Source organism: Cibotium barometz, chromosome 33 (assembly GCF_041138505.1).
Source record: "Cibotium barometz isolate CiBa-2024 chromosome 33, ASM4113850v1, whole genome shotgun sequence".
In the NCBI taxonomy this organism is placed as follows: domain Eukaryota; kingdom Viridiplantae; phylum Streptophyta; class Polypodiopsida; order Cyatheales; family Cibotiaceae; genus Cibotium; species Cibotium barometz.
Window position 1 is genome coordinate 35,190,933 of NC_141078.1, and position 23,793 is coordinate 35,214,725.

Below are 23,793 nucleotides of genomic sequence, written 5' to 3' on the forward strand. Positions count from 1 at the left end.
TGGTGCTAAAGAAATCTGTCAGGAACCTCTGTCTAGGTACATCATGGGTCGGTCTCCTGTTTGTTAGAGGGTCTCTTTGTGTCTCCTGAGCTCAAGTAGGAACAACCCCAGGCATCTCTGATCCTCAAACTCCATGACCCTGCGTAACGGCCCAAAGCCCTCTTAGAAGAGGCAGTGATATCTCCCTCGGATCTCATAATAGACTGTACATCGGCAAATGTAGTGCTCCTCTGTTTTTGCCTCGTGGTAGCATCGCTGACAAATGCGGTCATCTGAGATCTGATGCACATATCGCCCTGTCTCAATCTGCAGCTGGTGTGATGAGGTCCGGATCTATCCAATGGCACAACGTATCCCATGTGATAGGTAAACATCCATGTATGCCGGGTGGGTGATGAAACCATCCGGTGAGAGGTGCAGAAAATGGCTCTTGTAATGAGCCATTTTTCATGCCTAAGGGAGAGAGAGAGAGAGGAGTCAACCCTGTCAAAGACGAGTGAGAGCCAACTTGTTGCATTGAATGCCCTTCACGGAGAGTTGTTTACATCATAATGACATAACGGCTAAGTCTCGCAAAGAAAATGCAAGTTTGTCCAAAATTTTTGGCATAGTTACATTGGGATAAAACCTTTAGTCTGTGGTAACGAAGGACCTCTCTTTTGGCTTGTGTCCGTTCAGTATTCCAGCTTAATGGAAAAAACGGTCTTGGGGTCCGACAGTAGAAAACGTCAGCTCAGCGTCTCTGGCGGGCATCCCCACATACTTAGGCATGCCATTATCCTTTCCAGTTGAATTCTGATCGTTCTTCTTCTCTGCGATTAGGGTTTCGTCTTGCTCTTTCTGCTTCGTCAGGGTTTCGTTTTTCTCTTCTGGTTAGGGTTTGGTTGGGCTTCCCTTCTCGTTTGCACCCGTGACTTGTGTTCTGTGATAAGGCTTTCTTCTGATTCACCTGTTAGGGTTTGGTTGGTTTATGCATTCCGGAGCTTACTGCAGAAGGCAAATAAAGAAGGGGGACTGTAGACAAGCAGGATCAAGCTTTCTGCATTAAGCGGGATCAGGGCTTTGATAAATCCCAGTTGCTCTAAAGCGCTGCGATTAGGGCGCGGCTGATCCGAGATGAAGCGGTGTTTCTTTATTGTCAAGGGCTCTCTGCCTCAGACAAGGACTAGGGCTTTCTGCATTCATCCTCTCTAACATAAGTAATGATTGGGATATGGCTGAAGATGATGCTTTACTGAGAGGAGCCCGTGCCAGTGCTCTGAATGCTGTGCAAGCTCTAGGCAGAGGCTTCGATGTGACCTGCGACATCCGGTTACTTTACTGCAAGGGTGCACCAGGCACAAGACTGGTAAAGATTGACGAAGAACACTGCGGCAATCTTGAGTTAGCAGACAGGTTGCGTATTCCTAATGTTTCTTCAGACATCAAGGCAAGGCCAGAGAATTGTACCCGCCATTTTTTGGGCGTATTAGACTTCAATCAGGTGCGTTGTACTACAAGTAATCACGTGTCTGGTTTTCTAACTGGGGATTGCAATAGCAGCATGTTTATACACACTAAAAGTATGACAACTGCATTAAACTCTCCCTCAAAGAGTGTGCCAGATTTGGTTTTTCTATGTTTCTAGTGCTGTTTTGATGCTAGATTGAACCTGCCAACTCATTGGGCAAGGCATCACCTTCCATTTTAATATTTGTCATTTAAATGTCATATGAAATGAAAGAGTGCGGTCTTGTGATCTTAGCATGGTACGCAATTCACATATCTTAATTCCCAATATAGGGCTGCAGTAGCTTCGATGTTTTTTAATACCTTTGCTAGTATTACAAGGATGTACAATGTTGGCATAGTTGCCCTGGAGCCCCAGGCAAGAAGGAATATGAGTCCAACTCAAGCAAGGAGTGCTAAATGGAACCAACTCAAGCACGGAGTGCTGAACAGAAGGCTTTCTGTCTGGACTCTGAAGAGGAGATGGATCGCCATTTAAAGAGTGGACATATGAGGTGGGAGACTTAAAGAAGAATCACTCACTTTGTCTCATCCAAACTCAAAGCGTGATTCCCCTAGCCCTTGTGACTAAAAACGTTGACCACAAATCTCATCGCAATATCCTTGTTGTGGATCCTCCTTGACCACAACCCACACGATCTGCTAGTCAACTCTCCTCTAATAGCCGACTGCCACAAGGCCACATGCACTTGGTCAGCTGAGTAAAGTCCCCCAGTATCATGCAGCACTGATGTGGTAATTAACGAGATAAGCAAGAGGGGGACACCTAGAAGACCCGAGGGGGTTTCTCTCTTAAAGAGGTTCTCAAGTGCTGTGGCAGAAGATTCAGTGGGTGGGTGCTCTTTGACCCTGGGAGCACTGAAGACTTTGTCTCACCAGCTGTTCAAATACATGCCGAGTCTCGTGGCCATCACTTCAATACATATTTATAGTCTCGCATACTTTTTTCAAAGGTACCTTGGAAACTTCATTGCAGGTTTAGAACATGGAGCTGATTTTGCAAGGTTGAATTGAGTGAAGAACACTCACTTTTATCAATGGCAATATCACACACTAATTTTGCATAGGATATTCCCAAGGAGGTGGCGATTTGATGTGACACATACCCATGCTGTCAATCATTCAGCTCAGATGGTTGATGCGACATGCTGCCCACGTGTCTCCACACAAGACTTTTTCAGATGGACGTCAAGTCGGCTTTCCTGAATGGAGAGCTTACACAGGAGGTTTATATTGATCAGTCGCCAGGATTTGTTGTTCTGGGCAAACAAGATCATGTGGTTTAGCTCATTCTTGCGTTTGGCATTCCTCAATCAACCATCATCGGTAAGTTGTCTGCATTGTAAAGAAAGTTCTTCAAAGCAATAAAGCAAATACTCCTACTTGCAAGAGGGGGGCCTTAAGTGGGTAGATTGTGTTGGATAGGTGTCATCTCCAGATGGTGTCACGCTAGTGGCACACTCTTTAGCCTCTAGGCATTTTTGGGTTTTATAGCATTCATTTTCATTTTTTCCTATTTACACACATTTTTGGGTGGAGGAACTTTCCTATATATATGAGACATTGTAGTTCATTTCTAATCAAGTTGGCTAGTGGTTCATTGATGAGTTCTTGAGTACATTGTCTCTTCTCTCATCTCTTCTTTCTCACATGGTATCAGAGCAAGGTGGTGGCGCACATAGAGCCTCCTTATCCTTCTTCCTCTCTACCTCTAGTCCTCTTCAACAACCCCGCTTTCAATTGCGTTTTTTCATTCTTTGATTTTCTGCTAAACGAATGCGTTTTTGAGGATTGTGCCTGCGCGACCTACTGGAATCATCGTGGTCTACAACTTTGCAGAAGAAAGTTTTCGCAAATTCCTCACCGTTTTTGAGTTATTCTTCGCAGACTGCCTGCGTGCAGAATTTCTGCCTGTGTTTTTTGCAGAAGCCCTTACTCATCATCCTTGCACTCATTCAATGATGCAAGAGGCTTCAAACCAACCCCTTACCATCCTCTACAAGTGTGTTTTCGTTTTTTGCAGAAGCCCTTACTCATCATCCTTTCACTCATTCAATGATGCAAGAGGCTTCAAACCAGCCCCTTACCATCCTCTACAAGTGTGTTTTTAAAGCACTTCAATCCGAGTCCTGCAACTCTACTTGCGGTGAAAACATTGCCAACTAGTTTTTCTTACATGCGGTAGTGTTTTTTTGGAGGCTTCTTGTGGAGAGATTTCTTGGCTGCGATTTCATCATCAACTTCAGCCCTCTTCAGGTGTTAAGGTACATATTCATCCTCTTTTCTACACCTTTCTACCGGCTGAAAATTCCACTTTGCTACACACTTTGTGTTTGCGTTTTTGTGGACAATCAACTCCTCCATACTCCTTCTACCTAAGGCTACATTCTCAGCCCTCTTTTGGTGGTTTCTACGAAGTCTCTTGGTTCATATATCGGCTGCGTTTTGTGGCTGCGTTTTTGCACTATCTTTGTGCATATTTTGGAGATACTTCCTTGGTGGACAACCCTCTATTATTGGCTGCGTTTTTGGAGGTACGACACTTCTTCCCTTGTGTTTTCCCATCCTCCTCTCCCTATGGGATCTCGGAAGTCCTCTACTCCAAAAGACAAAGGCAAACTTGAAGATACTATGGATCCTACATCTCTTACGACGGTTGGACCGACAACTACTACAACGGAAGTTGGTGCAATTCCTTCTTCGGTAGGTGCCTCTACTTTCTCTTTTCCGTCATATCCATTATCTTCTACGGATCCTTTCTCTCTTTCTTCTTTGTCCTTTATGTCTTCCTATCCACATACTTCTATGCCCTCTATGGTATACTCCCCTACATCATCTATGCCTTTTATGGCAACTTCATCTACTATGATTCCTCCTTCTACTACTTCCACTACTACTCCTCTCCCCACTCAATCATATCAGCCCTTTAACCCATTCACTCAATCTTTGAGCCTTCCAAGTCTTTCCGATTCACAAAAGCTTACCCTAAACAACTATCACACTTTGTCCTTGTTTATGCAACTTCTTTTGGAAAGCGTCGGGGTGTGGTCTATAATCACTTCTCCTCATATGGTGCCTTCTCAATATCAAACCTATATGGATGCACGGGCCAAAGCTTTACTTGTGCATGGCATGTCTACATCGGTTGTGTCTCAATTTCTCTCTACAAGGAGTACAGCTCAATAATTATGGCACGCTATACAAATGCAATATGGAAGACTTTCAACGGTTAAGATGGCTAAGTTGGAAGAAGATTTGGATAAGCTTTCTATCTCCGAATCCGACAACATAGTGGAGAAGCTTGGAGAATTCAATCGAATCAAGCGGCAACTTGAAGAGTTTGGTACATTGGTAAGCAATCCGGTCCACAAGCTACTTGGTAAGTTGCCTTCTTCTTTTGAATCGTTCAAAGATAACATCTTTTTTCGAGTTCCTTTCCCTTCCTTTGAAGAGACTATGGGTCTTCTTCATGATAAGTGCCTTACTCGCAAGCAAAACAAAAAGGACTCGGCTTTTGTAAGCCAAGGCAAGGGCAAAGGCAAAGGCAAAGGCAAAGGCAAGGGGAATGATCAACGCAAAGGCTCTAATTCCAATGCTAAAGATTCTTCAACCAAAGGCGACAAGGACAAATCAAAGGATTCTTCCAAGGAGTGCACTTTGTTTTTTCGTAGTGCATGCTAAGTCCAAACCTATGATATTCATAGGATATGCTTCTCGCTCCAAAGGGTTCCGTTTTTGGGATCCTTCTCGTGAGGATATTGTTCTTTCACGTGATGCCATCTTTGATGAGCATGTTTTTGGTCTTGATAAGTTACCACCTTCTACATCTCTCTCAGATCCATTTCCATCTCTTGAGCTTGGGCCTCTCTCATTTCCTACAGTCTCATCCTCATCTACACCATTAGTTCCTACTTCATCTCCTTCATCCATTTCGATTGCGACACCTACTACTTCATTGGATTCTACACGGACTTCTGGTCCTCCAAATTCGCTCTCTACTTCAGGATTCAGGTACATCACTTTCAGATGCTCAATAATCTACTGCACGTGTCTTACGTACACGCCCTTCAGTAAATATTGCCTTGATGTCTCATATTGGTGATGTGTTTGAGCCTGAAACGGTTAAGGAAGCTCTTTCCTTACCACATTGGTGTGAAGCAATGCAAGCAGAGATTTCTTCTATTGAATCAATAACACATGACAGTTAGTTCCACGACCTTCACATAAAAAGGTCATTGGTGTTAAGTGGATTTTCAAAGTCAAGTTTCATTCTGATGGTACTCTTGATAAGTATAAGGCATGCCTTGTTGCTAAAGGTTATGCTCAAAAAGAAGGTGAAGACTTTGATGAAACTTTTGCTCCTATTGCCAGATATTCTACTATTCGTGTTGTTTTTGTTGAAAGGAGCTAAAGAAGCTCAGCTGAAACAGTTAGGGATTCATGTGGAAGACACACACAGAGAAGAAGGGAGAGAGAGAGAGAGAGACATGTGGGGATAAGTCAACTCACAAAGTATGAGTGTGTGACTCCCCTATCACACATGTATATTTGCTCTAGTGCACATAGTGCACTTAGTACATTAAAAGTACTAAGTGTACTATGTACTATAAAACTTATGGGCTTGTACACACTATAAGGGTGGGCATAATGCCTTTACCCCAACAACCTCCCACTTAAAGGCAATGTGCCCTTAAGTGAAGGAAAAGAAAAAATTAGCATGTACATGATAATATACAAGGCCATATCAAGGCTGAAACTGGTCTCATCCAATGCCCATCAAGTGTCTGCAATGAGCAAACCGCTTTGGAGGCAAACTCTTTGTCAACAGATCAGTTGGGTTGTCATTTGTATGAATCTTGACAAGCTCAATCAGCTTGTTCTCTATCACCTCTCTGATGAAGTGATACTTCACATCCACATGCTTCGTCTTTGCATGAAAGACAGGGTTCTTTGCCAACTGGATGGCACTCTGACTGACATAATGCAACAATGGAATATCCCCTGTATAACCCAAATCAACCACTAACCGAGATAGCCATAATGCCTCCTTGCAAGCCTCTGTGGTTGCAATATACTCGGCCTTTGTAGTAGATAAGGTAGTGATCATAAGGAGCAGAGAGCTCCCTCTTGATGCCTTTAGCATCACAAAAGTCCTGAAACTGTTTGGACATATACTCTCCACCATTGTCGGAACGCAAAGCCTTCAGTGTTTTCCCAGTTTGATTCTCAACATGAGCAACAAACTTCTCAAACACTGAGAATGTATCACTCTTCAAACGAAGAGGATAAACCCACACCTTGCGTGTGGCATCATCAATAAAAGACACAAAATATTTTGTCCCTCCCAAAGAAAGCTGAGGCATCTCACATACATCTGTATGCACAAGCTCTAACTGAGCATCTTTCTGTCCAAGAGCTTTCTTGTGGGGGCACTGGAGTTGCCTGCCATATATACAATGCTCACAAAACTGAAAACTTGAGAACTTTAGAGAAGGCAAGTAACCAAAACGAGACAATTGCTCCATTCCTTTGACACTCATGTGTCCCAACCGGCTATGCCACATAGAGATTTCCGGCAGCTCGGTTGCATTTACATTAGCATGGTGACAAACACCAGCATGCATGAAGTAAAGAGTGTCCACCTTAGAGCCTCTGGCAACAACCAGTGAGCCCTTACTAATCTTCCACTTTCCACTACCAAATGTGGTAACATAACCAGCATCATCAAGCTGTCCAGTAGAAAACAGGTTCGTCTTGATCTCAGGCACATGCCTGACATCATGGAGCATAAGCTGTGAGCCATCTGAAAACACAAGCCTCACATCACCTCTACCAAGAATCTGGCATGCATGGTTGTCACCCAAATAAACTACTCCTTCATTGCCAGTAGTATACCTGACAAACAAGTCTCTGTAACCTGTGACATGAAAGGAGGCACCTGAATCAATGATCCACGAGTGCATACCATGACCATCTCCTGCATGGAGTGAATGGGCATCAAGTGAAGACATGAATAGGACTTCATCCTCATTGTCACCTGCATGTGACACATTGACTTCTTCAATCTTGACTCCACTTTTGTCCTTTGGCTTTGTATCTTTGGCTTCATCTTTGTCTTTGTCTTTTCCTTTGCCCTTTTCCTTTTGATCATTCTTCCATTTGTAGCATTGCTTTTTGAAATGTCCCTTCTTGCCACAATAATGGCATTCCAAGTCCTTTTTGGAGCGGGACTTGCTCCTTCCCCGTTCTTGGCTTTTACCCCTTTGCTGGGATCTCCCACGTGCATTCATTGCATTGGACTTTCCAACAGAGTTGTTCTTCCTGTTCATCTCCTCTTGAAAGAGAGCACCCTCCACATGTGCATATGACAGCATAGCATTGGAATTGCTAGTGGCTGTCCTGAATGTGTCCCAACTCTCTGGCAAAGTGCATAAGAGAAAGGTGGCTTTGAACTCATCGTCCATTGCCAACTTTTGATTGATGACCTGGCTGACAACACCATTAAACTCATTTAGATGGGCTGTCATAGGCGCCCCTTCCTTCATCTGAAGACCTATGAGTTTCTTCAACCAATACACTTTGCTTGAGGCACTTTGCTGGGCATACAAGTCCTGCAATCTTTGCCACATTCCCCAAGCTGTCTTCTCTTCACGTATGCTGAAAAGTAAAGAGTCTGACACAGGCAACATGATGGTGGATCTTGCCAGCTCATCCATATCTTCCCATTCTTCATCAGAAAGAGAAGCGGGCATTACATCCCTTTCTTTGATGGGCTTGTGCTGCTTCTTCTGGAGCAACACATTATAGCACTGGGTTTGCCAAATGTCATAATTATGTGAGCCTTCAAGCTTCTTAATGTGAAGCAATGAAGAGCTCTCACCTGTGGTTGCCATAGCAATATGCAACCTTTGACACAGTCAATGCTTGACTCCCTGCAAGATGTGCAAACACTGCACTAAAGCACACAAAGTGCTCATAGTTGTTCTCCCAAAGTTTATCTCCCAATGCGGAAGCACGAATGCAACTCTCCTCCCACTGAATGTCATAAAATCACCAAAATCTGGTTGCTGCAGATTTATGACAGCACCTTAGATGTGCTCTGTTCCCCTTCCAAAATACTGTACAATAGTACTAAGTGCTCACCAAAAATGTACCAAATCTGTACCGGCAAGTACAGCAACTGAAAATGAGCCTTTTCCTCACTCAAATCAATGTACAGCCATGCCAAAACTTGTACAAAGTTGTACCAAATCTGTACCAACAAGTACAATAGCAATAAATGCTCTCTTGGCTGTCCAAATGAGTGAAAATCAGACCTTGACAGTCCCCACCACTGCATACAACAGTCCCGGACAGAAATTGGGCAAAAGCCCCTTGACTGCAAGTGGATTTCTGAGGGTTCAAGGCATAAAAGTCTTCCCTGCTGCTTTGCCAAGCTCAACAAGCACAAAATCTTGAAAGGCCCCTTGATTCAAGATCAATTTCTGATCATGAATGGTACATTAATGCACATGAAGGCATCCAGAGTCTTCACAATGCTTCCCCCTGGCCACATATACATTCAATACATAAAAGCCCCTTGATTTACTGGCACATTGAGTGCTTGACAGGCATCAACGCATTGTCCAAGGCATCAAATGCCAGTGCCTGCATGCAAATCAACCCAATTGGCACAAAAAACCCTTTGATTTGCACTCCAATTTCCTGCAATTTAGCCCCGAATGTGAGATTGCTCACATCATACAGCATGTATGAATGCCCAATGGCACAATTACATCAAAAGCCCCAAATGTTAACACCCAATTTCCTGCCAATTGACCCGGAATGTGACCAATGTCACCCAATGTTGCCAATTGTGCTCAAATTTGAGCCATTAGGACCTGTACCTGCTCATGCAAATCCCAAAATTGAAGCAAATATCTCTGAAATTTTTGATTTCTGTTGCAAGAAAGGGGGGGCGTCGTATTTGCTGACTCGTGTGCTGATGATGCTGCTGCTGTGCAGGTACGGATGCTGCTCTTGTGCTGTATGGCTGTTGAAGGGAGCTACTGTTGGTCTTGCCCGCTTCTCAGCATACAGTATATTCGTGCAGGTGGGCGGTAGCGGAGGAGCTCTGCAGCGATCACGCCATGGCGGCCTCATTAGCGGCGTCGGGTTTCTTGCAAGGCTCATGCGTGCTCCAGGTGGAGCGCACCCCAAGTTCTACGGGCAGGCGGAACGGGGAGCTCGTGATGACGACGGGCGGGACGCAGCCCAAGTACGTGGTGGATGTGTGGTCGGGCATGATGGGGAGAAACCTGTCAATTAGGGTTTAGAGTTCATTCATGGGAGACATACACAGAGAAGCAAGGGAGAGAGAGAGAGAGTTGTGGGGATAAGTCAACTCATGAAAAAAGCATGAGTGTGTGACTCCCCTATCACACATGTATATTGCACTAGTACACATAGTGCACTTAGTACATTAAAAGTACTAAGTGTACCATGTACTATAACTTATGGGCTTGTACACACTATAAGGGTGGGCATAACGCCTTTACCCCAACAACCTCCCACTTAAAGGCAAAGTGCCCTTAAGTAAAGGAAAAGAAAAAATCAGCATGTACATGATAATATACAAGGCCATATCAAGGCTGAAAATGGCCTCATCCAATGCCCATCAAGTGTCTGCAATGAGCAAACCGCTCCGGAGGCAAACTCTTCGTCAACAGATCAGCCGGGTTGTCATCCGTGTGAATCTTAACAAGCTGAATTTGCTTGTTCTCTATCACCTCTCTGATGAAGTGATACTTCACATCCACATGCTTCGTCTTTGCATGAAAAACAGGGTTCTTTGCCAACTGAATGGCACTCTGACTGTCACAATGCAACAATGGAATATCCCCTGTATAACCCAAATCAACCACTAACCGAGATAGCCATAATGCCTCCTTGCAAGCCTCTGTGGCTGCAATATACTCGGCCTCTGTAGTAGATAAGGCAGTGCACTTCTGCATCCTGGATATCCATGACACAGCACCTCCTGTGAATGTAAATACATAACCGGTAGTAGACTTCCGGTTATCTGGATGACCGGCATAATCCGAATCCGTGTAACCATGCACTAATGCATCCTGTTTGCCAAAGCAAATGCACAAATCCTGTGTGCCCTTCAGGTATCTCATGACACCTTTCACTGCTTCCCAATGCTTCTTGCCAGGGTTGGCCATGTATCTAGAAACCACTCCCACTGCAAATGCAATGTCCGGCCTAGTAGCAACCATGGCATACATGAGACTGCCACAAGCTGAAGCATACGGAATCTTGGCCATATCAGCCCTGTCTCTATCTGACTGTGGGCTGTCCATAGCACTGAGTTTCACATATGGAGGCAAAGGAGTACTAGCTTTCTTCCCCCCGTCCATATTGAACCTCTGCAAGACTTTGCCAATGTATTCCTTCTGAGACAAATACAGCACATGCTGATTTCTGTTCCGAAGTATCCGCATACCCAAGATGTGATTAGCATCACCCAAATCCTTCATATCAAAGGTTTGATGCAGCCTCTGCTTCAAAGCATCCATCTCTTTACGAGATTTCCCGGCAATCAACATATCATCAACATACAAAATGAGAATCAATAGACTGCCATCCAAGGCTTTCTTGGTGTACAAGCAGTGATCTATGTCACTTCTCCTGAATTTCTGAGATTTCATGAATGTATCAAATTTATGATACCATTCTCTTGGTGCCTGTTTGAGCCCATAAAGACTCTTTTTCAGCTTGCATACAAGCTTCTCCTTTCCACTTACTGCATAACCCTCTGGCTGCTGCATATATATCTCCTCATGGAGATCACCGTGAAGAAAAGCAGTCTTCACATCCATCTGAATCAAGTCCAGATCATCATGCGCAACCAAAGCCAACACAGCTCTAAGTGTGGTCATTTTGACCACTGGAGAGAAGATCTCATCAAAGTCCACACCATATTCCTGCTTGAAGCCCTTAGCCACTAACCTGGCTTTGTATCTTGGCTTAGCATCTGATGCAACTTTGAGCCTGTATACCCACTTGCATGGCAAAACCTTCTTGCCTGCAGGCAAAGGCACCAACTTCCATGTTCCATTTTTATGCAGAGAATCCATCTCTGACTTCATGGCACGCTCCCATAGAGCTTTGTCTGCCCTCTGTAAAGCCTCTTTGTAACATGAGGGCTCCCCACAGTCAGTAAGCATCAAATAGTCAACCCCTGGAACAAACCTGTCAGGGGCTCTGGAGGGTCTAGTGGACCTCCGTACCCAATGACCATCATTTGCAGGTTGCTGTCCAGCCTGCATATCACCCATTGGTGGCTCCTGTTCCATGCCATAAGGCTGAAAAATCATGCCCGGTATATCCTCCAACTGTGGTATATCCATAGGGATATCTTCTGCCATATCTGGCTGTCCATTTGGACCATTTTCAGCACCATTTAAGGGGTGGTTTTCCTGCTGTAATGGCTGATTTACAGCCCTTTGTTGTTGTCCATGATGTCCATCGTCATCAAAGATGACTCTGCCAGGCTCCTGTTGCCTTGCAGGCTCCTTATACATGCATGTTTCATCAAAAATGACATCATTGCTGCGTATGATCTTTCTATTCATGGGATCCCAAAGTCTATACCCCATTTCACCTCTGTCACCATATCCTAGGAATATGCATTTGTGAGACTTAGGATCAAGTTTGGTGCGCATTTCCCTGCGTATGTGCACGTACGCAACGCAACCAAACACTCTTAAGTGCTTGTATGACGGAGGCTTCCCTGTCCATACTTCTTCTGGCACTTTCCCACCAAGCCTCGTGTTAGGTGACCTGTTTATAAGGTGTACGGCTGTCATAACAGCTTCAGCCCAAAAACCATGAGGTAATGCAGCATGTGACAACATAGAACGGACCTTCTCCTGAATGGTCCTGTTCATCCTCTCTGCTGTCCCGTTTTGTGGAGGATCATAAGGAGTAGAGAGCTCCCTCTTGATGCCTTTAGCATCACAAAAGTCCTGAAACTGTTTGGACATATACTCTCCACCGTTGTCGGAACGCAAAGCCTTCAGTGTTTCGCCAGTTTGATTCTCAACAAGAGCAACAAACTTCTCAAACACTGAGAATGTATCGCTCTTCAAACGAAGAGGATAGACCCACACCTTGCGTGTGGCATCATCTATAAAAGACACAAAGTATTTTGCCCCTCCCAAAGAAAGCTGAGGCATCTCACATACATCTGTATGCACAAGCTCTAACTGAGCATCTTTCTGTCCAAGAGCTTTCTTGTGGGGGCACTGTAGTTGCCTACCATATATACAATGCTCACAAAACTGAAAACTTGAAAACTTTAGAGAAGGCAAGTAACCCAAACGAGACAATTGCTCCATTCCCTTGACACTCATGTGTCCCAACCGGCTATGCCACATAGAAATTTCCGGCAGCTCGGTTGCATTTACATTAGCATGGTGACAAACATCTGCATGCATGAAATAAAGAGTGTCCACCTTAGAGCCTCTGGCAACAACCAGTGAGCCCTTACTAATCTTCCACTTTCCACTACCAAATGTGGTAACATAATCAGCATCATCAAGCTGTCCAGTAGAAAGCAGATTCTTCTTGATCTCAGGCACATGCCTGACATCATGGAGCATAAGCTGTGAGCCATCTGAAAATACAAGCCTTACATCACCTCTGCCAAGTATCTTGCATGCATGGTTATCACCCAAATAAACCACTCCTTCATTGCCAGCAGTGTACCTGACAAACAAGTCTCTGCAACCTGTGACATGAAAGGAGGCACCTGAATCAATGATCCATGAGTGCATACCATGACCACCTGTAAGAAGTGAATGGGCATCAAGTGAAGACGTAAAGAGGACCTCATCCTCACTGCCACCTGCATGTGACACATTGATTTCTTCGATCTTGACTCCACTTTTGCCCTTCGGCTTTACATCTTTGGCTTCATCCTTCTCTTTGTCTTTGCCTTTTCCTTTTTCTTTTTGATCATTTTTCCATTTGTAGCATTGTTTTTTGATGTGTCCCTTCTTGCCACAATAATGGCATTCCAAATCCTTTTTGGAGCGAGACTTGCTCCTTCCCCTTTCTTGGCTTTTCCCCCTTTGCTGGGATCTCCCACGTGCATTCATTGCATTAGACTTGCCAACAGAGTTGTTTTTCCTGTTCATCTCTTCTTGAAGAAGAGCACCCTCAACATCTGCATATGACAGCATAGCATTCGAATTGCTAGTGGCTGTCCTAAATGTGTCCCAACTCTCTGGCAAAGTGCATAACAAAAAGGTGGCTTTGAACTCATCGTCCATCGCCAACTTTTGATTGATGACCTGGCTGACAATACCATTAAACTCATTGAGATGGGCTGTCATAGAAGCCCCTTCCTTCATCTGAAGACCTATGAGTTTCTTCAACCAATACACTTTGCTTGAGGCACTTTGTTGGGCATACAAGTCCTGCAATCTCTGCCACATTCCCCAAGCTGTCTTCTCTTCACGAATGCTGAAAAGTAATGAGTCTGACACAGACAACATGATAGTAGATCTTGCCAGCTCATCCATATCTTCCCACTCTTCAGCTGTAAGAGAAGCGGGCATCACACCCCTTTCTTTGATAGGTTTGTGCTGCTTTTTCTGAAGCAACACATTGTAGCACTGGGTTTGCCAAATATCATAGTTATGCGAGCCTTCAAGCTTCTTGATGTGAAGCAATGAAGAGCTCTCACCTGTGGTTGCCATAGCAAAATGCAACCTGTAATGCCTGACTCCCTGCAAATGTGCAAACACTGCACCCAAAAGATGTGCAAACACTGCACCCAAAGCACACAAAGTGCTCACAAATGTTCTCCCAAGCTTTATCTCCCACTGCGGAAGCAAGAATGCAACTTTTCTCCCACTTTTTGTGATGAAAACACCAAAATCTGGTTGCTGCAGATTTTGGACAGCACCTTGAATGTGCTCTTTTGCCCTTCCAAAGTACTGTACAGCAGTACTAAGTGCTTACAAATGATGTACCAAACCTGTACCGGCAATTTCAGCAGCTGAATTTGAACCTTTTGATCACTCAAAACAGTGTACAGCCATGTCAAAACATGCACAAAGCTGTGCCAAATCTGTACCAGCAGGTACAATAGCAATAAATGCTCTCCTGGCTGTCCAAATGAGTGAAAATCAGACTTTTACAGTCCTGTACACTGCATAAAACAGTCCCGAACAGAAATTGGGCAAAAGCCCCTTGACTGCAAGCTGATTTTTGAGGATTCAAGGCATAAAAGTCTCGCCTGCTGCTTTGCCAAGCTCAACAAGCATACAAACTTGAAAAGCCCCTTGATTTGAGATCAATTTCTGATCATGCATGGTACATTGGCGCACATGAAGGCATCCAGAGTGTTCACGATGCTTCCCCCTGGCCACATATACATCAAATACATGAAAGCCCCTTGATTTACAGGCACATTGAGTGCTTGTAAGGCATCAGCACATTATCCACAGCATCAAATGCGATTGCCTGCATGCAAATCAACTCAATCGGCACAAAAGCCCCTTGATTTGCACTGCAATTTGCTGCAATTTGCTGCGATTTTGCCCAAATGTGCGATTTTTCACATCATACAGCATGTATGAGTGTTTAATTGCACAATTACATCAAAAGCCCCAAATTTCGACATCCAATTTCCTGCAAATTGATCCTGATTTGACCAATTTCCTGCAAATTTTTCCTGATTGTGACCAATGTCACCCAATTTTGCCAATTTTGCTCAAAATTGAGCAATTTGGGCACCTGTACCTGCTCAATTGCTTGAATTGATAAGAAATTCGCAAAATTGAAGCAAAAATACCTCTGAAATTACTGATTTTTCTTGCAGGAAAGGAGAGCGTCGATTTTGCTGTTGATGCTGCTGCTTGCAAGCTTCTGTGCAGGTGGACACAAGGGAGTCTTGCCAAGCCTTGTGCAGAAGGCTTTCATTTAGCTCTGAGACTCCAGCCCAGCGGTCTTGAAGGACCCTTCTCTGCCAGATGACGAGTGCTCGTTGCTGATTACAGGCGCTCGTCTGTACTGTTGACGACGCTACGGGTTGGCTACGCGAGTTGACTGGCGCCGGGGCCTACTAGCCTTGCTGCCAGTGCTCCACGCTCCACGCTCACCGCACCATGCTTACTGATTCGCACGCTTATGGCCGGCGCCACCATGCTTACTGATTCGCACGCTTATGAGCGCCACCTTGTGTTCGCTCCACGTTGACGCATGAAAGCCTTCGTTGGCTGCGAACACTCAACGCTCGCCCTGGCGCCTTCTTCGCTCCATGCTGAAGTGGTTAATACGCCTAGCGCCAGTACGCCCAGCGCTATCTCCACCAGCAGCGCTAGTCTTCGCCAAGCCTTGTGCCACGTGCTCGTATGCAGAAGTGGCTGCCCCAGCCACGCTACAGCCAGGCCTGAGTATGGTCGTGTGCTGCCTCAGCCAGGCCTTGCTGCGAATCTGATAGGCTCACACAGAAGAAAAAACGACCAGCAGCTCACACAGAGGCAGGAAGAGGGAAGAGGGAGGGAAGACCTTGCTCTGATACCAGTTGATGGGGAGAAACCTGTCAATTAGGGTTTAGAGTTCATTCATGGGAGACATACACAGAGAAGCAAGGGAGAGAGAGAGAGAGTTGTGGGGATAAGTCAACTCATGAAAAAAGCATGAGTGTGTGACTCCCCTATCACACATGTATATTGCACTAGTACACATAGTGCACTTAGTACATTAAAAGTACTAAGTGTACCATGTACTATAACTTATGGGCTTGTACACACTATAAGGGTGGGCATAACGCCTTTACCCCAACAGGGCAACCACCCCTTCTACCTGGGCAAGGAGACCGCCTTCCTTCAGGATGCCGATCGCGTGGACAGGTTCAACAAGCGCTACGGTGGTGATTCCTTTTTCTCCGTCGTCCCCATCCTCACCCAGGGCGAGATCATCTTCGAGAAGAAGAAGAAGCCTAGCAAGGGCAAGGGCGGCAAGAGGTGAACTGCCTCGCTCTGATAACAGTTGAAAAGGAGCTAAAGAAGCTGAGCTGAAACAGTTAGGGTTTCATGTGGGAGACACACACAGAGAAGAAGGGAGAGAGAGAGAGAGAGAGAGACATGTGGGGATAAGTCAACTCACAAAGTATGAGTGTGTGACTCTCCTATCACACATGTATATTTGCTCTAGTGCACATAGTGCACTTAGTACATTAAAAGTACTAAGTGTACTATGTACTATAAAACTTATGGGCTTGTACACACTATAAGGATGGGCATAATGCCTTTACCCCAACATTTGCTCTTGCTTTTCACTATGCCTGGCCTATATATCAAATGGATGTTAAATCAGCCTTCTTGAATGGAGATTTAGAGGAGGAAGTTTATGTGGAACGACCTGAAGGTTTTATTGCACAGGGTCATGAACATGATGTGTATTTATTACAGAAAGCTCTTTATGGTCTTAAGCAAGCTCCTCAAGCTTGGTATCAAAAGATTGACAGTTTTCTCCTTTCTCTACATTTTGAGAGGACTCATGCAGATCCTAATCTTTATGTGCTTATTGTGGATGATGATATATGCATTCTTGTGCTTTATGTGGATGATTTGACACTCACTGGCTCTAATTTGGATCTACTCAAGGGTTCAAACTCAACTCACAACATCATTTGCCATGATCGATCTTGGACTACTCCACTATTTTCTTGGTTTAGAAGTGTGGCAATTTTCTTCTGGCATCTTTCTTTGTCAAAAGAAGTATACTTTAAGGTTGCTTGAGAAATATGGCATGCATGATTGTGCATCACTCACTTGTCCCATGGATCCTAATTTCAAATTATCCAAAGATGATGATTCTCCTGAGGTTGATTCTACAGAGTATCGCCAACTTATTGGTTCTCTACTTTATTTGGTTAACACTCGGCCAGATCTCTCCTATGCTATGAGTATTCTTAGCCAATTCTCTTCACAGCCTCGTCGATCTCATTGGCAGGCAGCTGAGGGTTCTTCGATATCTTCATGGAACTCTTGAGTATGGCATTTCTTATGCAGGTGGTGGAGATACACTTATTGGTTACTCAGATTCTGATTGGGCAGGGTGTATTGATACTAGGCGTTTCTTATGCAGGTGGTGGAGATACACTTATTGGTTACTCAGATTCTGATTGGGCAGGGTGTATTGATACTAGGCGTTCCATGTCAGGCTATTGTTTTATGCTTGGTAAAGGACTTGTTTCTTGGAAATGTCAAAAGCAGCGAATTACTTCTTCTTCATCGATCGAAGCAGAGTACAAGTCATATCTTGATGCCACTTCTGAAGCACTTTGGCTTCAGCAAATTCTGAATCACCTTGGATGTTCATCTACTCCGACACTCATCTACTCAGATTCACAGAGTGCTATTGCTTTAGCCAAAAATTCAGTTATTCGAGGACGATCCAAACACATTGATGTTCATTTTCATTTTGTTCGTGATTGGATTTCTGAAGGTCGCATTCAGCTTGAGTATTGTCCTACCAAAGATAATGTTGCTGATTTGTTTACTAAGCCTCTTCCTCGACTTACCTTGGATTATCTTCTTCAGCGCGTTGGCGTTGGTCCTTCCATCTGGACCTGAAGAGGAGGTGTTGGATAGGTGTCATCTCCAGATGGTGTCATGCTAGTGGCACACTCTTTAGCCTCTAGGCATTTTTGGGATTTATAGCATTCATTTCCATTTTTTTCTATTTACACACATTTTTGGGTGGAGGAAAGGGTGGAGGAACTTTCCTATATATATGAGGCATTGTAGTTCATTTCTAATCAAGTTGGCTAGTGGTTCATTGATGAGTTCTTGAGTACATTGTCTCTTCTCTCATCTTTTCTTTCTCATAGATTGGGACCCAATCTGGTGTCGACTCTACATATTCTCTCTCTACAGCTCTCTCTCTTGTGTATAAAGATTAAAGTGGATTGCTTGATGCTCACTAACATAAAGGTATATAGAAGGCCTTGCTGTGCGTTACATGATCATACCGGTTGCATGCTCTACGGTTTCTTCTGTGATAACGGTTACAGTTGCATTTCAGTTTCCCCATTTCTTGTAATTCTGATTTAGAGGCTAACTCTTGTCTCGCAGACCCGCAGAAATGGCTAGTGGAAATAAGAATTTCACTAGTGGAGTGATCAAGTCGAATTTAGGTAGTGTGAAATCCTAAGCCTAATTCCAAACCTTCAATTTGGGAAAGTATGATGTCATACTGGGGATGGATTTATTGATTTTCTGTGATGGTGAAGGACACAAGATCCCAATCATCACAAAACCGCATACTGCAGCCCGAGCAGGTGGTTCAAGTCTCTGAAAAGCTGACCGTCAAAATTGACAAAACAGAGGAATCGTCTTCCTTCCTGAGGTCAAACTGTAGGCTCTGTTCCATGCACTTAGCAACACCACTTCCATGATCCCATCTCTCCCTGCATCAAACTAAGTGCCTTCAACCTGCATCAGAGTAAGTGCCTTCAACCTGCATCAGATTCCTGCAGCTTTTGGAAGAGGAGAGATGAGTTTTTGTTCTCTCCTTCCACATAGAGAGCCCAGGAAGCAACTGCTGTTGACAGTTTCAGCTTCTTCTCTGTATCCCCATTCTCATATCAGCAAAGCGAATACCCCACAAGGGGGAAGGTGGGGTGGGGGGGTGGCTGGTCATCAAGGGATTGAGTGTCTGTATGCATGTGGGTAGATCCCCTTTAGTACTCAAACTTTGATGTAGTGCAAATGTTCCTTTTAGAGAGGGTTATTGAAAGGCTCGGTTTCGCTCTCACTTCAAGCTTCCACTCCTTCAAGTAGCACGAAGTAGCAAACCTTGTCGTGTTTAGCATGGACAGGCTTCAAGTTCATAAACTGTACGTGCAAATGTTATCATAGCAACTGTTTTTACAGTGTAGTACAATTGTTGACATCATTCTTTTAGAGATGGTTATTAAAAGGCTCGGTTTTGCTTTCACTTCAAGCTTCCACTCCTTGAAGTAGCATGAAGTAACAAACCTTGTCGTGTTTGGCATGGACAGGCTTCAAGTTCATAAACTGTACGTGCAAATGCTATCATAGCAACTGTTTTTACAGTGTAGTACAATTATTGACATCGTTTTTTTTGCAATTTTTCTATCATGAGTAGGGTGAATGAGTTGTTATCACATATAAAACCTTTAGAAGGAAACATATATGTGGTCTTAGTCATGCCGTTGTTGTTGCAGATGTCCGAAACGTTCAACAAGCAATTATCTATTCTGGGAAAGACCCCATCAGGCATGTTCAATGCTATGTTCAGCTTCTCAGGGTCATGGCAAGTTGATGCATCAGTGACGAAGAGTCTTGCTGTTGATGGCTGGGTTATTCCTCTGTACAGTGTGCATCTAAGACAACCTTTGGTCTTGTGTGAGGAAGTAAAGAAAGCTGTTCCGATCACGTGGGACCCAGCAGCTCTTGCAAGGTCCGTGAAAAGTATTTTTGGTTAGTGCAGTATAGTGGAAAGCCTTTAATAGTATAGAACCTTGAAGGAGAATGGACCAATGATCTCAGAGTCTGTTATACTGCAGATTCATTGAGAAATATGGCACTCACATAATTGTGAGCGTGGAAGTTGGCGGTAAAGATGTCATCTATGTGAAACAGCACCAGTCATCTATCTTGACAAAGTCTGAAATCGAGTTGCATCTGAAAAAGCTAGTAGAAACCAGGTTTCAAGGCATGGGAAATAGTGTAGTCGAGGCAGAAGACAAGGTATAAGCTTTTTGGCAAAGTATTTTTATGAATTTTAGTAAGGCTGTACGTAGTGATTCTCTGGGGTTTCTTTCAAAAAACTTAAACAGCTTCAAGATTTGGCAATGTTTACCACCCAAAAGATTCGATCCCAGCCTTTGTATGCTGACGACGGCTCATCATCTCTCACAGGCAAACAAGTAAATATCTTAATTTTTTTTTCTTGTATCAGGGCTCTGGCAGATACTTTTGAAAGTTGATTTGGGCTAATGCAAACTATCATCTGCTTCTGTAGGATATCACTGTGATTTATAGGAGACGAGGTGGGGATGATCTAGTACAAGATCACGTTGAATGGAAAAAGACTGTGTACTCCAATCCAGATGTCTTGTCCATGTCTTTTTCCCCTATTGTTTTGCTGCTTGAGCCTGGTTCAGGTAGAGACAATCTCAATCGTGCCATTGAGGCGTATCTAACTTGTAAGGGCTCATTCCCCTACTCCCCAATACATGCACATGCCATACACACACGCGCACACACATGCACAGTTGACAGCTTTTCATAGTTGTTGATTGGTGTTAAGTTCCTACAAAATTGATCAGATGTTGTGCATTTGTTCCTCAACTATCAAATTTTCAAAATGGACTTGTGTTTATTGATTGTCTAGCTTGTGGCTTGGAATTTTATGCGGTTAAAGGTGCAACACATGTCATTGCTCATTGCAGATAAGCCTCCATTAGAAGAGCTGCATTACTTTTTGGAGTTTCAAGTTTCAAGGGCCTGGGCACCAGTGGTCAATCATGTGGGTCCCCCCAGGAAGGAGCCAGTTTGTCCTTCTTTGCAGTTCAGTCTCATGGGGCCCAAGCTCTTCATCAGTACAGATCAGGTGAGCCTTTTCCCCACACAGCCCAGGCACATGCTATACAGTGAAACATCACACACTGTATATCACTATTATATTAATTTATGTAAATTTGATTATTACTATAATATTAAACTACTATATCTTATTTTTATGTAATACACAATATTGTAAATCATTTTTACGAGTGATACTGTTGAAAGAAAATGGAGGTTGTTGATGATTGATAGATTTTACTATTTTTCTGCACTCACAGGTTTCAGTTGGTCGGAAGCCTGTCACTGGTCTTCGTCTATGCCTTGAAGGGTGCAAGTTGAATCGGCTTGCTGTCCATTTACAACACCTTACTGTGCTTCCAAAGATACTGCAACCACACTGGGATTCTTATGTTGCTATCGGGGCACCCAAATGGCATGGACCAGAAGAGCAAGATAGCAGATGGTTTGAGCCAGTTCAATGGAAGAATTTCGCACATGTTAGCACTGCTCCCGTTGAATTCAGTGAAACATGGTTTGGGGATGCATCTGGGGCTTATATAGTCACAGGGGCCCAACTTGGGGTTTGGGATTTTGGGCTCAAGAGTGTTTTGTATTTGAAGCTTCTCTACTCAAAGGTTCCTGGTTGTACAATCAGGAGGTCTGTATGGGATCATACACCTGCACCTTCAGGGAAACAGCAACCATTGGCAAAGAAAGGGCCAGCTAGCACCGGACCTGCTGCCGCTACACAATCCACCCAGAAACTCTCAAAGTTTGTTGACACAACGGATCTGGTGCGAGGGCCAGAAGACTTACCTGGCCACTGGTTGGTTACTGGTGCAAAGCTGTGTGTGGAAAAGAGCAATATTTTTTTGCGAGTGAAGTATTCTCTTCTAAATTATTAGAGGGAATGTGCTGAGTGTATTGAGACTTTATTCTCTCAAGTATGGTTACTTATTTGCCCACACTATGTATATGAAAATGGTGTCTCATGTGCTACTTTTACCTGAGGGGTCAAATTACCCAGGCTTCTGGAGATTCTTTTTCACACACTGTTGTGGTGCATTTCGGTAGCATGGTGTGAGTATGTAATAGTAATATTGTGTTTGCTGTGCTTTACTTCTCTGATGTAAGTCTGTTCAAAAACCTGTGCCTTGTCAAAATATGTTATGAATCTTAACAACTTGAGCTTGAGCTCCAGACTTGAATTTGTCAGCGGAGGAAAGCCCTATGCATATCTGTGGAGAAAAAAGGCTAAGTATATAGTGACAACACAGATGCACAATGCCTATCTTTGGAGAAAAAAGGCTAAGTATATAGTGAAAACACAGATGCACAATGCCGCACAAGAAATCGGCATAGAGCTCATGCGGCCCCAAGAAATCCTTGAGTGCACGGATGGAGCACATAAGTACATTTAAATGTAACCATAAATCCTCTTGACAATGAGAGTCTTGGCCTTTATGTATCATTAAACATGCCTGCGGTCAAGATTTTGAAGCAGGTACATTATAATTGAGTTCCATTTCATTGGTATAAGAGTTGCATGGACTCGTAGTTTGGTAGTGGTGGAGGGTGGCACAAGGATTCTAGTTTTGTGGGCTTGCTTTCTGATGCGGGATACCCTCAAAAGCTATGCCATTGTAGTCTTCATGCTAGATGAGGCATATGGTCTTGCAGCACACCAAAGGATTTTTTCTTGTGAGCTTTAGTGTGTGACATTGTTTGCTAAGAACATGACACAAGGATGGCCCTGTGATAAATGCTAGCTTTCATCATTGTTTGGGTAATGATAGAGATTGCAAAATTGTTTGACAAGCCTGGGGCTGTTGGTATTGATTTTGTTGATGTTCGCTTGTGAGGACAAAATGTGACCAGTTTACATGTGCAGACCAACTTAGTAGTGCATTATGTTGGGTGTCTTGAGTAGTAAACATGTGGATTCTTGTAGGGTGACACATTTTTATAAGGTGATGCAATGCCAATGTACTGTTTGCACCTGGTTATTTAGCAATGCCAATGAATCGCTTGCAATCTGTCTGAAATGAGAATTCTTAATTTTCCTCTATTAAATCTCCTTGCACCAGCAGGGGCACTTCGAGGGCACTTCGGTTTTAAGTGTGGAATGGGCTCCCCCACCTACGAACCTCTTAATTTTTATTTTTAGTTTTATTTTGGGTTCTGTCATGAGCTAGTGTCACCGCTTGATGAGGAGGCAAATGCCTTTTATTATTTTTTGATTGCTCCTTGCAAAATTTGGCTGTATCAATGGTCACTGATACTCAGCAAATTCAAAACATGGAGGTTTGTTATACTATATCTCAATCTAAAAATGTGTGGCTGCAACATGCTTTGTTGAGATTGCCTGTTTACAACCAATTATCTTCTTTCTGTGTACCCTTGTTTTTGAAGGAAACCATGAGTGGGCCCTTACCCGGGAAAACAATCCTTGTAATTAGTAGTGCTTTTTGATGGGTTGGATTACCCTTCAAAATGACTGGTTTAGTAGAGATAATGCTCGTTGTTTCACAATTTACCTTAATTTTTAAATGATCACTCAAAATAAGTGGTGGTATTTTATAGCCAAAATGCCCAAAAATGGGCATGACACTTGTAAAAAAGCTACCTTGTTTGTAAGATTGCCTTTCTTTAGGAAGATATGATTCTTGATTGTAGGTGGGTTGAA

General features: G+C 43.7%; 1 protein-coding gene across 1 annotated transcript; it reads left to right on the top strand.

Moving 5' to 3' along the window:
* Positions 1-482: 482 nt before the first annotated feature.
* Positions 483-22,222, top strand: LOC147619513 (MACPF domain-containing protein CAD1-like). The gene is made up of 7 exons (XM_086773182.1): positions 483-1,483; positions 19,763-19,998; positions 20,105-20,288; positions 20,378-20,467; positions 20,563-20,746; positions 20,993-21,153; positions 21,386-22,222. The coding sequence occupies exons 1-7, from the start codon at positions 1,214-1,216 to the stop codon at positions 22,010-22,012; spliced, it is 1,752 nt and encodes a 583-aa protein (XP_086629308.1). The 5' UTR covers positions 483-1,213; the 3' UTR covers positions 22,013-22,222.
* The last annotated feature ends 1,571 nt before the right edge of the window (positions 22,223-23,793 follow it).

Bases quoted from the DNA above. Each gene is read 5' to 3' on its own strand.
- LOC147619513 (XM_086773182.1), top strand. From the start codon at position 1,214: ATGGCTGAAGATGATGCTTTACTGAGAGGAGCCCGTGCCAGTGCTCTG. The intron at 1,484-19,762 runs GTGCGTTGTACT...TTGTTGTTGCAG, and splicing joins GCGTATTAGACTTCAATCAG to ATGTCCGAAACGTTCAACAA. The intron at 20,747-20,992 runs GTAAGGGCTCAT...TGCTCATTGCAG, and splicing joins CATTGAGGCGTATCTAACTT to ATAAGCCTCCATTAGAAGAG.